At 43.2% G+C, this 13,004-nt stretch overlaps 1 protein-coding gene across 1 annotated transcript; it reads right to left on the bottom strand.

The window, feature by feature from the left end:
- Positions 1-241: 241 nt before the first annotated feature.
- Positions 242-12,530, bottom strand: LOC143333555 (myosin heavy chain, fast skeletal muscle-like). The gene is made up of 39 exons (XM_076751630.1): positions 12,330-12,530; positions 11,937-12,080; positions 11,704-11,860; positions 11,180-11,207; positions 10,959-11,070; positions 10,792-10,884; positions 10,634-10,697; positions 10,452-10,550; positions 10,268-10,371; positions 10,052-10,190; positions 9,856-9,974; positions 9,140-9,289; positions 8,883-9,053; positions 8,502-8,799; positions 8,269-8,357; positions 7,992-8,079; positions 7,752-7,869; positions 7,524-7,647; positions 7,251-7,387; positions 6,912-7,167; positions 6,577-6,819; positions 5,855-6,031; positions 5,628-5,773; positions 5,449-5,539; positions 4,970-5,359; positions 4,766-4,892; positions 4,566-4,684; positions 4,290-4,486; positions 3,595-3,778; positions 3,347-3,512; positions 3,151-3,275; positions 2,751-3,059; positions 2,150-2,353; positions 1,946-2,071; positions 1,688-1,858; positions 1,013-1,117; positions 826-921; positions 607-741; positions 242-379 (listed from the first exon to the last, which is right to left on the bottom strand). Exons 1-39 carry the CDS (start codon positions 12,528-12,530, stop codon positions 338-340), a joined length of 5,844 nt encoding a protein of 1,947 aa, XP_076607745.1. The 3' UTR covers positions 242-337.
- Between the last annotated feature and the right edge of the window lie 474 nt (positions 12,531-13,004).

Raw genomic sequence — 13,004 nt, 5'->3', positions numbered from 1 at the left:
ATAAACCAGCCATCCTAAAACATAATTAATGTACTACACTTGTGTGGAGAATAGTTTTTTGAAATCAGTATTATTGAACCATTTATCTTATTTATTATTTGGAGGCATAAATATTGTAGCTACAGTTCACCTGTTACACACTTCATGCTTCTCAAAAACGCAGATTTATCACGTTATTCAATATGTATGAATGACTGTTATCTCATTTGATGGCTGATTGCTTAATTTATCTTATTTACTGCTACGAGTCAACATGCTGTGATGTTAATATGATTTGATTAAACTATTCGTCAAACATGTCTGTCACGCACGTTTGAGTCCACTGGTGTTCAGAGACTTAAAGTCCAACATTCAGCGACTCGCTCTGTCCTTCCTGTGCCTGCAAAACAAACACATCGATGCAAAAACAGCGCGTGTGCATACAGAATTAACAAAAAGGCCTCAAACATATAGAAGATAAAAATATTATAATCATTAGCTGAAAAACCAACTTTGCATATTTTTGCACTAAGAACCCTGATTATTGACTGGTTGATGATTAGTTTTTAACTTGTGAAGGTAACATTTAGCATCTATTGTCCACATAAAGTAAAAGCCACTCGGTACCTTCGTCCCTATTTCGCGGCTCTTGGCTCTCATCTTGTTGGCCAGAGATTCGGCCACGTCGGCCCTCTCCTCCGCCTCCTCCAGCTCATGTTGAGCCTTCCTGAATCGGGCCATGTGCATGTTCGATTGCTCCTCCTGGAAATCAACCAGAAAACTTATCTGTGATCTGAACCGTCACTGGATCTCTGCACAGGTTTCTGCTGGCTGTGATTCACTCACGGCTTCTTCAGCGTGACGCTTGTAGGCCTTCATCTTGTTCTGGAGCTTGTCCACCAAATCCTGCAGCCGGACGTTGTTTTTCTTGTCTTCCTCAGACTGAAAGAAGTAGAAACTGTCAGTCGAGTAAACTGATGGATTCTTGGATGATTCAGTTATTTACGGCCAAAAACAGCTGCTGTTGCTCGACCTGATAGCTGAGCTCTTTGACTTTCCTCTCGTATTTACGGACTCCTTTGATGGCCTCTGTGGATCGTTTCTGCTCAGCTTCCAGCTCGTTTTCCAGTTCACGGACCTGCACACAAAAGCATAGCTCCCTTTTCACCTTCCATAGACGGACATGTGGCACTACTGCAGTCAGTACGTCCTGTTTGTTATTAGCTACTTGTTAAATTCAATGGTATTCTGATCCAACCAGCTGCTTCCAGCATGTGGCTCACAACTGCTGATGAGAAATTGACTGATTTTTCTTTGTTGTACAATGTTTTTAACAGTTTTTTTTTCACCATCTCTTCGAAACATTTCCGCCAGCTGTCACAATGTTGGTGCCAACACATGGATAAATGTGCTACTCATTTGTTTTTGTATTTATATGCGGTGCAACTAAATCGAAATTATGTCCACATATCAGCTCTGAGCCAGAAAAAATATAGCATTTAGATAAATAAATAAATGTATTTGAATGAGATTAATTTACATAACTTGGGAATAATAAGTCATGAATTGATTGAGCTCCTCTCCATCAACATAACTGTCGAACATCATGTCTATTTTAGTGCAAACTGCAAATTTAAAAACATTTTCCATCACTATCTTCAGTATATTCTGATGGTTGATGTGGGTATCTGTAGTGAGGCAGACACACTCTAGACTCCAGTTTCTGAAGTTGTTTCTTTCCGCCCTTCATGGCCAAGTTTTCGGCCTCGTCCAAGCGGTGCTGCAGGTCTTTCACTGTGACCTCCAGGTTCTTCTTCATCCTCTCCAGGTGAGCACTGGTGTCCTGCTCCTTCCTCAGTTCTTCAGCCATCATGGCAGCCTAGAGGTACCACAACAGGAGTATTGATCTTTTAAGGTCCATCAACTGTGGGTTAACCAAAATAAGAGCCCTGTAGGAGCAGCTTACATCAGTAATGGCTTTCTTGGCCTTTTCCTCTGCATTCCTGGCCTCTTGGACGGCATCCTCTATCTCACCGTGAAGCTGAGTTACGTCCGCCTCAAGCTTCTTTTTAGTGTTTAGAAGACTGGTGTTCTGCCAAAGACAAAAAGAGCATGACTCCTGCAAATCAAGCGGGTTTGTTCAATCCATTGATTCTGGCAAGCAACCTACCTGAGAGTGCAGAAGACCTGCACGCTCACTGGCATCAACCAGCTCCTGCTCGGCCATTTTGCGGCTCCGCTCCGTCTGCTCCACCACTGCTCGAAGCTCCTCAACCTCAGCCTGCATCAGGGCTGTTCTGCGCTCCATCATGGCTACCTGTTCCTTCATATCGTCCTGCCCTCTCGTCGAGTCATCCAGGTGAATTTGGGCATCCTAAAAATGTATTGAGAGTTTTTAAAGCCAAAACACAAAATGCTTGCTACACTGTGAGGACTCGACAGGCAGATGTAATGCTTCATTAAGCTAGTTTTCAGTTGCCATGCTAGCTCGTCTCCTGAAAACTGAAAATTTCTTAAAACACAGTAAAGCTGTCAATCAACCTGATCGTTTCTATAGTAGGTGATATCTTCAGATTTTCTAATCCTAAAACATAGAGTAACAGCAGCACATGTAGAAAGGAGGTGTAAAGTCAGTAATTTTTCAAACATTAGCTAAAATTAGCCACCATAAGCTACTGGTCACTAACCAAGTAAGGCTGCAGCAGCTAATTTTGAGTTGAGAAATGCTATTTCTTCTTTCAATGACTGACTTGAACACTGCATTGCTGTACCTTGAGTTGCCCCTGTATGTTCCTCAGCTGTTTCTGGGACTCGGCCGCCTGCCTGTTGGCGTGGCTCAGCTGGATCTCCATCTCGTTGAGGTCCCCCTCCATCTTTTTCTTCACCCTCAGGGCGTCGTTCCTGCTCCGGACCTCAGCATCCAGGGTGGCCTGCATTGACTCCATCACTCTCTGGTGGTTCCTCTTCAGCTGGTCGATCTCCTCGTCTTTCTCTGCAACTTTTCTGTCGACTTCAGCCTTAATCTGGTTGAGCTCCATCTGAGCACGAAGGATCTTAGACTCCTCTTGTTCCAGGGAGGCCTAAAAAGCAGTTTTGGTTACTTACACCAACGCTGCATGCTGTGTTTTTACTGAAGACATATTTGTCGGCTGTATTTGTTACTGGTTGTACCTCAGCTTCCTCCAGTGATGTCTGCATGTCATATTTGTCTGCCTCCGTCTGCTTCTTCATTTTCTCCAGTTCATGAATCGTCTTCCCGCTCTCCCCAAGTTGTTCCGTCACATCTGAGATCTCCTCTGGAACGACAGACACGTCATGAAATAACTGATCTGTAATCTGTAGCTTCTCTCAGTAAGATTTCACTTACGTTGCAGGTTTTTATTTTCCCTTTTCATGGTCTCCAGGTGATCCAGGGCTTCTTCGTAGGAGTTCTTCAGTTTGAAAAGCTCCGTGCTCAGAGATCGAGACTCTTTCTGAGCACTTTCGAGCTCTGCCTGAGACTCCTCGTACTTCTGCTTCCACTCAGCTAGAATCTGAATTCATCAAAACATTCACTACTAATAACTCATGATGTAATGTAAAGAAATTGATGTGGTATTAAGGTTAAGAAGCTACCTTGTCAAAGTTTCTCTGCTTCTTGTCAAGGGTGGCGGCTAAGCTGTTGGACCGTTCCACATCAACCATGAGATCCTCCATCTCGTTTTGAAGTCGCTGTTTAGTTTTCTCCAGCGAGGCACACTTTGAATTCACGGCTTCGATTTGTTCTTCAGCCTCTTGGAGACGTTGGGCGAGCTTTTTCCTGTCAGAAGGGAATTATTAAGAAAAGGTATTAAAAATCTAGCAGCTATCAACGTTTCTGGAAGGCAATACTTTGTAATTTCCTAATAATTATTACATGTAAATAATATTACTGTTCCCTCAGTTAAGAGTTTAAGTAGTTGTGTGGAATTTAAAAGCAATTGTTGAATTACAGAAAACTCAAATATTCAGTCATTATTATATTATTATTTTCCTGATCATTACTGAGACTTTATAACTTCCTCAGACATTATTCAAATTGATCCAAATATGATGACGAAATTATGGACCCATAATATCTGATGTGGCATTGAAATTAATATGAAAAAGCAGAGGAGAAAAAAGCTCTTAAAGCTCTGATAATTAATATTTATTCAATCTAATGTTAATCAAAAATAAATTAATAAATAAAATGGACTCTTGTTTACTCTCCATTATCTTAGCAACTGTCGACATGACTGTTTGATGTCGTTTGTGCCTGATCTATGGATCTAATCTCAGCGTATAATTACTTTGCCTCCTCGAGCTCCTCTGTACGTTGGATGGCATCAGTCTCATATTTGTTCCTCCACAAAGCCACTTCAGTGTTTGCTTTTGACAAACAGCGCTGCAGCTCAGCTTTGGCCTCCTGCTCCTCCTCAAACTGCTCACGAATGAGATCACAGTCGTGACGGGCTGATTGTAAACTGTGAGCCAAGGCATTCTTCGCCTGTTGAGGAGGACAAGATAAGGAGCTTTGTGAGATAAAAGTAAATGAAAAAAGTGAGTGTTTGCAAGCCTTTGATTACCTTCGTTTCCTCCTCGATCAGCCTTTTTAACTCGTCAACTTGTGTTGTGAATCCTTGTTTTCCTCTTGTCAGCTGGGTAATGAGACTTTCTCTCTCTTCCATTTGTCGGGAAAATTCAGCTACCAAGAGCCGAAGATAAAACTAAATTTAAAATAAAACTGTGACTTTAAGGATTTCAGGGAAAGGAGGAAAATAATTACCATTCTCAGTCTGAAAACGGGCCCTCTGATTGGTGAGATCAGTAATTTGCCGCATGTTTTCATCATTCTTGGTCTTTAGCTCCATCAGCTGATCCTCAAGTGAGCGACAGGTCTTCTCCAGGTTGACCTATAAGTATGAATGAGGTAACACAAATTCAAGCACTCCCTTCTGCTAATATAATACTCCAGATTTAAAAATCTCACCTTGGTTTTTGCAACCGTTTCCATATTAATGGCCAAATCATCGACCTCCATCTTCAGCTCGCTCTTTTCCTTTTCCAGCTTCTGCTTGATTCTCTGGAGGTTGTCGATCTGCTCTCCCAGCTCGGCCATGCTGTCCGCCTGCTTCTTGCGCAGTGCGGCGGTCGTGGCCTCGTGGTGCAGTGTGGACTCCTCCAGGTCTCGCCGCAGTTTGAGGAACTCAGCTTCGCGCTTCTTGTTGATCTCGATCTGGGCGCCGGTGGCTCCCCCGGCCTCCTCCAGCCTCTCGCTGATCTCCTCGATCTCCCTGGAGAGGTCGGACCGCTGCTTCTCGATCTTTGCCCGGACGGCTCGTTCGGCCTCGACTTCTTCCTCTAGTTCTTCGATACGAGCCTTAAAACAAACAGCGTAGACACCATCATGAGGGCATGATCAGTTTTTATAGGCTGATTAATATATAACTTTAATCTGGGGTTTATTACTTGGAGCTCCTTCATCTTCTTTTGAAGCTGGTTGTTAATCGTTTGCTCATCGGCTATTTTGCTGAGGAGCTGGTTGTTTTCAAATTCTTTTCTGCAAGGACAAGAAGAAACATGATGACAGCTTAAAGACAGATTTATCTTCCTCACACATGATTTACATGATCAGAGCAGGAGCTTACTTCTTAATCTTCTCCTCAGACTGCTGTTTGTCATTTTCTAGGTCCATCAGGGACTCTTGGGTAAGTTTCAGATCCCCCTCGAGCTTCCTCTTGGCTCTTTCCAGGTCCATGCGGATCTTCTTTTCTTGCTCCAGTGAACCCTCAAGCTTGACAGCAAATTACACAAAGTTAATTGAGATGTCAATTAATGTCAGTGTTTCAGTGGATTATTGCCGACAGCAACTCACATCATCCACTTGCTGCTCAAGCTTCGACTTGGCTTTGGTCAGAGAGTTGACTTTGTCTTCCTCAGCCTGAAGATCATCCAGTGCCTGTTGATGAGCCTCTTGAAGGGCTCTCTTCTCCTTGGTCAGTTTGCCAATGTTTTCATCCTGACCTGACAGCTCCTCCATTAGGTTTTTAACCTGCGACAGGTGGTACACATACACACCAATATGATCTAACTGCAGAAAATGTCATGCTGCTTGATCAGGAAGAATATGGAACACGATAGGCTTTTGACCTCTAAATCATGGACATGCAAAATAATGATGGCCCTGGCTTGGACGTATAAGTACATGTGTCATCTAAATGTGGTCGCAAGTGTGCAATACAAGTAAAAAATAGGGCAATTTATGTAAAACATGGCAATCTGACAACCAATTATTGGAAAAAGAAAGCAGTATTTTCTTCAGGATCGTCCAAACATGGTACACACCAAAGTAAATAAGGATTGGATGAGAAGTGCAGGAGGAGGAGAAAAGTGCCCAAAGCCAAAATTAGGAAGAGGTCTGCCCAAAAGGGGGCGTGGTTTAGGGGTTTTGAGCAAAAATGTTTGCATAATAAAAGCATGTTAAGCTGTTTTTGCGATACTCTGCTAACAAACAGACAAGCAAACATAAGGCACCAAAAACACTCAGCAGGAGATGAGTGGAGGTACCAGCCGAACAGTCCAGGAGGAATCACAAACCTTGTTTTCTGTGGCGTGTTTCTCCTTCTCCACTTTAGCCAGGGTTATCTCCAGGTCATCGATGTCTTTTTTAAGCTCAGAACATTCGTCTTCGAGCTTCCGCTTCTTGGCGGTCAACTCGGCGGTCACTTCCTCCTCATCCTCCAGCCTCTCAGTCACCTCTTTGAGTTTGGCCTCCAGCTGGATTTTGCTCTTGATCAAGCCTTCACATCTCTCCTCTGCATCGCAAAGGTTTTCTGAGTCCTGAGAAAACCACAGAGGGAACAACACTAATGTATGATCGCTTGCACAATGACTGGACTGAGATCAGTGGCCTTCGTTGGTGTGATACTCACAGCTTGTACTTGCAGGAGGAGGTTATTTTTCTCCTGCAAAAGAGAAACCATTTTCTCTTCGACCTCCTTTCTCTTGGCCTCTGACTTTGCCAGATCCTCCTTACATTTGACGAAGTCTTCTTTCATTGTCGCCATCTCCTTTTCGGTCTCTGCGCTCTTCAGAAGTGGCTTTATTTTAAAGAACAACTTCATCCACGGCCAGTGTTTCACATTCATGAATGAGCGCAAGTTATATTGCAGAATCCAGACACAGTCCCTGGAATAAATACAGCAACAGTTTTTAGTATGTCTGGTACTGGTTTATCATTGTAGAGCAGCATTTTTGGGTGCTGATCTTACTTTTGTGCAATTAATTTGGAGAATTCCTTTCTCATGAGATACCCACGACACAGCGCCTGAGTCTGGGTCACGAGAGAAGCTAGTTTTTCATCTCGCAGCTCCTCCAGAGTGCCAAGTAAGCCAGCTTTGAAGAAGACCTGCAATAATATAGTGGTACAGTGGTAATGCGGCATCCAGTTCATTCAAATGAATCAATCCATTGCTTGTAAAGTCTGAAGTCTACACCAAAAAAAGCTTGGGGAACTTCACCCTGTCAGGCAGTTGGACACGTACCTTTGTAGAGCCGAATCTGTATTGTGTGTGGTCAATGTCAATCGAACCAAGAAGCTTCTCAGAAGCTTTCTTTCCATCAATAAACTGTCCCTCAGGGATGGCGCTGGCATTTAGGATTCTGTATCTGTCCACATTAGGATAAAAACAGATTATTACAAACTGGAATAGTTTGGATGAAAGGACGAGTATAAGTTTTCTTGTATCGTTCTTTGAGGTAGGAATGCTGACCTCTGCTTGAAGTCAGCATAAAGAATCCTGCTGGGGAATCCCTTCCTACAGATCCTGATACCCTCCAGCACACCGTTACAGCGCAGCTGGTGAATGACCAGGTGATTGTCCATGATACCTACAGTGAAGTAAACAAGAATTGACTGGCAACAAACACTAAGAGCGTGTTTCAACATCATGTGCACCAATGACAGCCTTTGTATTTGGAGATATCCAGTTCTTTTTTCCTTAAATTTGTACCTGGTGTTTTAATCTCATTTGGAATCAGGCAACGCACAAAGTGAGGATGGGTGCTCCTCAAGTTGGTCATTAGTTTTCCAAGATTTTCCTGCAGGAGATCAACCATTCGGAGTGTGAAACACAAATCCTGCCTCCTTTAAATCCAGTTAACTGTTACTACATGATTGATGGAGCTTATTGGAAGCAAAGCTGAACTGAACATGTGGAGGCACCATCTTTGAGGGATTAATGCAGGGCAAGAAGGTCATATCTAAATAAACTATTATCACTTCTGTACCCTGAAAACCGCAGACACCGTCTGAAACGAGCCACCCTTCTTCTTTGCTCCTTTCTTTCCACCTTTACCACCTCCATCACCACTTGATTCTACAAAGCAGAAACAGAAGTAGTATTCAACATTTTTCAAGGTATGAAGTTCTGTAGATGTTGGGGGTCTTTTGATCAATCATTCTGTCATCTGTTTGACGTCATTTGTTCCAAAGCTTTGTAATGTTTTACCTGCTTCAGCACCAGAAAACGAAGCATACAAGAATGCCAGCAACTTCATCGCTGACTTCTGGTATAGCTGCACCACAGACTCGTTCAGAGGGTCTTTGTTCTTCTCCAGCCAGCCGGAGATGTTGTAGTCCACAGTGCCGGCGTAGTGCACCAGAGTGAAGTGAGCCTCAGGTTTGCCTTTGACAACCTTTGGCTTTTGGAAAGCATTATTTTTTCCAAGATGCTGGTCGTAGAGTTTGTTCTTAAAAGAAGTGTCTGAGGCCTTGGGGAACATACACTCCTCTTCAAGGATGGAGAAGATGCCCATTGGCTGTTGAATGTATCACAGACATGCATCATATGTGGTGCCTAAATTGAGGTGAAATACATGCTGATTGAGTAGATTAATCCCACCTTTTCAATGAGCTCAATGCAGGCGGCCAAATCCATGCCAAAGTCAATGAACTCCCAGTCAATTCCCTCTTTCTTGTATTCTTCTTGCTCCAGTACAAACATGTGATGGTTGAAAAACTGCTGCAGCTTCTCGTTGGTGAAGTTAATACAGAGTTGCTCCATGCTGTTGAACTGTGACAAGGATTAACCACTAACTTATAACACATCAAGCATGACTGCAGGAAATCATCACCATTGACTGAAGAGTCCAAACTCACATCAAATATTTCAAACCCAGCGATGTCCAACACTCCAATGAAGAACTGCCGTGGCTGCTTTGTGTCCAGCATCTCATTGATTCTGATGACCATCCACAAGAACATCTTCTCATACACAGACTTGGCCAGTGCACTGACTGCATTGGTGACCTGATCAGGAGATTTTGAAGATCACCAACAGAAAAGACAGATTTTTATATGAAACAGTGCTATTAAACGTTATAATGTGGCTGACAGATGTCCCAGCTGGATGTGGTTTGGAGTGGGTACTTTTTTCATCTGCCCACTAAGGTTACCGCTACATTACCCTCTGTTGTCGTTAAGTTTCACCACTAGATGTCACTGTTGTTATTTTGCACTTGCTGTAGATTAAGGTTGTATAGTTACAACTAAACAGAATACTTTGTGCCAGTTTACATACCTTTTTGTTGTTGTTCGGTGAATAACGTTAGCTATTTTTAGCCGTTAGTCTGCTCGCTATTACGAAGCAAAGTGTTCAAAGATGATTGGGCATGAGAGACATAGCATGGTAATAAACACTCCATTAAGAATGGAGCTTTCCACTGATCGGGCACAGGAAGCTACAGGAAACTAACGAGTTGGCAGCCTAACTTCAGAGAGAACCTTTGTAAAGCCGGTGCAACAGACCACTCTGCCTCACTTTGCTTCACCTCGTGCATTATGTTCTTATCGTGCGTCACTGTTTGTCACAGTACCTGAGGGACTGTCTGGCCCTTGGTGACGTACTCATTGCCCACTTTCACTCTGGGGTAGCAAAGGCCTTTCAACAAATCGGCGGAGTTCAGACCCATGAGGAAAGCGACTTTGTCCGCCACTGTGAGATAAACATGAAATAGGTGTTAACAACATCGACACGCTGGCATTGATAAAGACTCGAGTGAGAAGTCTCACCTTCGGTGCCGTCGGGCTCCGCCTGCTCCTCCCGCTGCTTCTGCTTGAACTTCATGTTCCCATAATGCATCACAGCTCCAGTCAGCTTGTAGATGGAGACTTTTTCTTCATTGGTGAAGCCCAAGACGTCAGTGGCAGTCTGTTACATTAAATTCAGTGTTAGCAGAAGCCAATAAAATGCATGTGCATGCCTGGAAGTGACTAGAGATCACTCACATCTGTGGCCAACAGCTCTTCCTTGTCGTCGATGCTGGCCACAGAGATCTGCCCCTGACTTATCATGGGGAAGTCATATGGGTTTGTCGAAATGAGAAGCATTTCTGAAAAGAGGAACATAAAGAATCACTTATTTTCTGAATTTATTCTTCAAAATCTGCAAGGTGTAATGTCCTCACTGTACCTATAAGCTCTGGTTTGTGGCCAGTCATTATCTGATAGAAGATGTGGTAGCTCCTCTCTTCAGACAGCTGGAACGTCACTCTCGACTTCTCCAGCAAATCTGCGTTGAATTATGTCCCAAATAACGATTTGTCAATTCTAAGTACACATATCATGATCATTAATATTGAAAAGCAAACTTACAGGTTTCAATATCAGCAGAAGCCAGTTTTCCTGTGGTTCCAAAGTGAATCCTGATGAATTTACCCTATGGAACAGAAAATCCTCTGTGAAGATCATTTTGTGGGCTATAAAATAAGCAACACTTGTTCAAAGATCTCATTTTGAGAGCTCATACTTACAAATCTTGAGGAGTTATCATTCCTCACAGTCTTAGCGTTCCCAAAAGCCTCCAGCAAAGGGTTCGCTGAGATGATTTGATCTTCCAGAGTCCCCTGGAAAACAGAGCCGGCTTCAGACTGTTTCTGTGGGGGCTTTTTTAAAGGCTCATATCTTGTTGAGGGATTACCTGCATTTTGCCAGACGTGTGCTCTTTCTTGTCGCCACCAGCCACCGCGATTGTCGCAAAATACTGGATGACACGCTTGGTGTTGACAGTCTTCCCTGCACCAGATTCTCCGCTGTGAACACAGAAAAAAGAGACCTGAAGAAAACCAAAAGAGCCACACTGTCTGCTTGTTATTGACTGAATTATAAGACTTATGTTTACTGATATGCAACATGACTCACGTAATCAGGACAGACTGGTTCTCACGATCTGTCGGTGACAAAAATATGAATAAGCTTCAGCACCACAGGATCCTTCATGAACATCACATTTTCTACCAAAGTTACGGCAGGTTTGGTTATTTCACCTCAGAGGTTTGAACCACTTTCATGCCAAAATATTTGCATCTAATTGCAAATATATAAATATTTGCATCTCCAACAGTAAAATCCTGCTTTGACATGAACGCAGCAGTCACAATAATCTAATGAGATTAGACAGAAGAGCACAACAGTCACAGTCTTTACTACACTGCATACTTTTACTTTCAAAACCTAAGTAACATCTGCAGGACTTCTACTTGCAACTGTGCATTTTTATAGTGTAGTATAAATACTTTTACTTAAGTAAAGGATTGGAATACTTCCTCCACTGCTGTATCTGGCCAATATATCATATTGAGGGCAACATCTTGTTCAAAGAAATGCATCAGTTCAAGGTTCTACAATCTTGCGAGATGCTGAAATATCTCCATGCTCTTTCATACCTGTAAGCATATTTTGATATGCATTATCAGAGACAGAGAAAATATGTGGGGGGGCCTCCATTCGCTTTTTCCCTCTGTAGGCCACCACGACCTGGGGGTCGTACACCGGCAGCCACTTGTAGGGGTTCACAGTGACACAGAAGAGTCCAGAGTAGGTCTGCAGATGAGAACATAAAGCATGTGAGAATCACTCAGACAAGCAGAGAGATGAACACGTCGCTCTCGTTACTTACATAAATCATCCAGGCTGCATAACGATCTTTGAGGTTAAACAGCACAGAGGGCTCATTGAGGTGGGTCATCATGGCCATGTCCTCAATCTTGTCGTACTTCGGGGGATTCATGGGATGGCAATCTTCATCTTTGACTGTTACAGTCTGGAGAATAAAGTGAGAAGAGAAGATGAAAATATATTGATGGCAGAAAGTAGAGCATTACTGCTGCAGAACAAACAGGACTGAGCAACAAGAAACGGAGAATGTCTCTGAAGGGCAGGTAGAATACAAAACATAAAGTTAAAAGTTGATAAAATGTTGGGTTTCTTTAAACAAATAAAGGACCAAACCAGCTGAGGTTTAAAGTTTTTGCATGTTGTCATTCAGGATGCTGCAAACAGAAACATTTACCTCATCAGCTGCCGTCTTCACCGTGACTCGGCCACCTTCTCTGTTCTGGATGACACCTTTGATGTACAGCTCCTTGGCATCAGGAACAAAGCAGGCGGTCCTGGCATCAAACGGTCGGTTCTGAGCCTCCACTCTCTCCTTCTCCGGCTTGCGGAGAAAGATGGCCGCCGGCCCATACTGGGCCATCTCGGCATCACTCATGTTTATATCTGAGGATAACAGCAAGAAAGCGAGGCACAATTACATGCAATTTATCAAAAACTTAAAAAAATATGTATGATATATTCAATGTTACTCACCAGGTTTACACACCCTCGAAGAACTGAATCACAGGTTCTGCAGGTCAAACACACAAACACATGAGAAGACAACCAGCGAGAGCCACCAATGCTGATAGATGCCAGAAGGGAAAATGATGGATCTTACCAATGCTGAGCCAATGACACGTCTCTAAGTGGACACCAGCAGGAGGTTGAGGCTCCTTTTATCAAGATGAATGTGTTGCTGAAGCAAACCGGAAGCTCCAAAGTTGGTAATGTCACAATCAAGTCACATTATCGATCTCTGCCCAACGCTTAAATATGGGGAAGGATCTTGTAGTGGTAATAGGAACATGTCAGCAGCAACAGGTGATGATCCTCAAGCACTATTTTTACATGCCTCCCATACTGTCAA

Source organism: Chaetodon auriga, chromosome 16 (genome assembly GCF_051107435.1).
Source record: "Chaetodon auriga isolate fChaAug3 chromosome 16, fChaAug3.hap1, whole genome shotgun sequence".
Taxonomy (NCBI): domain Eukaryota; kingdom Metazoa; phylum Chordata; class Actinopteri; order Chaetodontiformes; family Chaetodontidae; genus Chaetodon; species Chaetodon auriga.
This window is presented reverse-complemented; position numbering and strand designations above follow the sequence as displayed.

Coding starts and splice junctions, on each gene's coding strand:
- LOC143333555 (XM_076751630.1), bottom strand. CDS start 12,530: ATGAGTGATGCCGAGATGGCCCAGTATGGGCCGGCGGCCATCTTTCTC. Junction 8,080..8,268: donor CGGTGTCTGCGGTTTTCAGG/GTACAGAAGTGA, acceptor GATCTCCTGCAG/GAAAATCTTGGAAAACTAAT. Junction 3,513..3,594: donor AGCAGAGAAACTTTGACAAG/GTAGCTTCTTAA, acceptor TGATGAATTCAG/ATTCTAGCTGAGTGGAAGCA.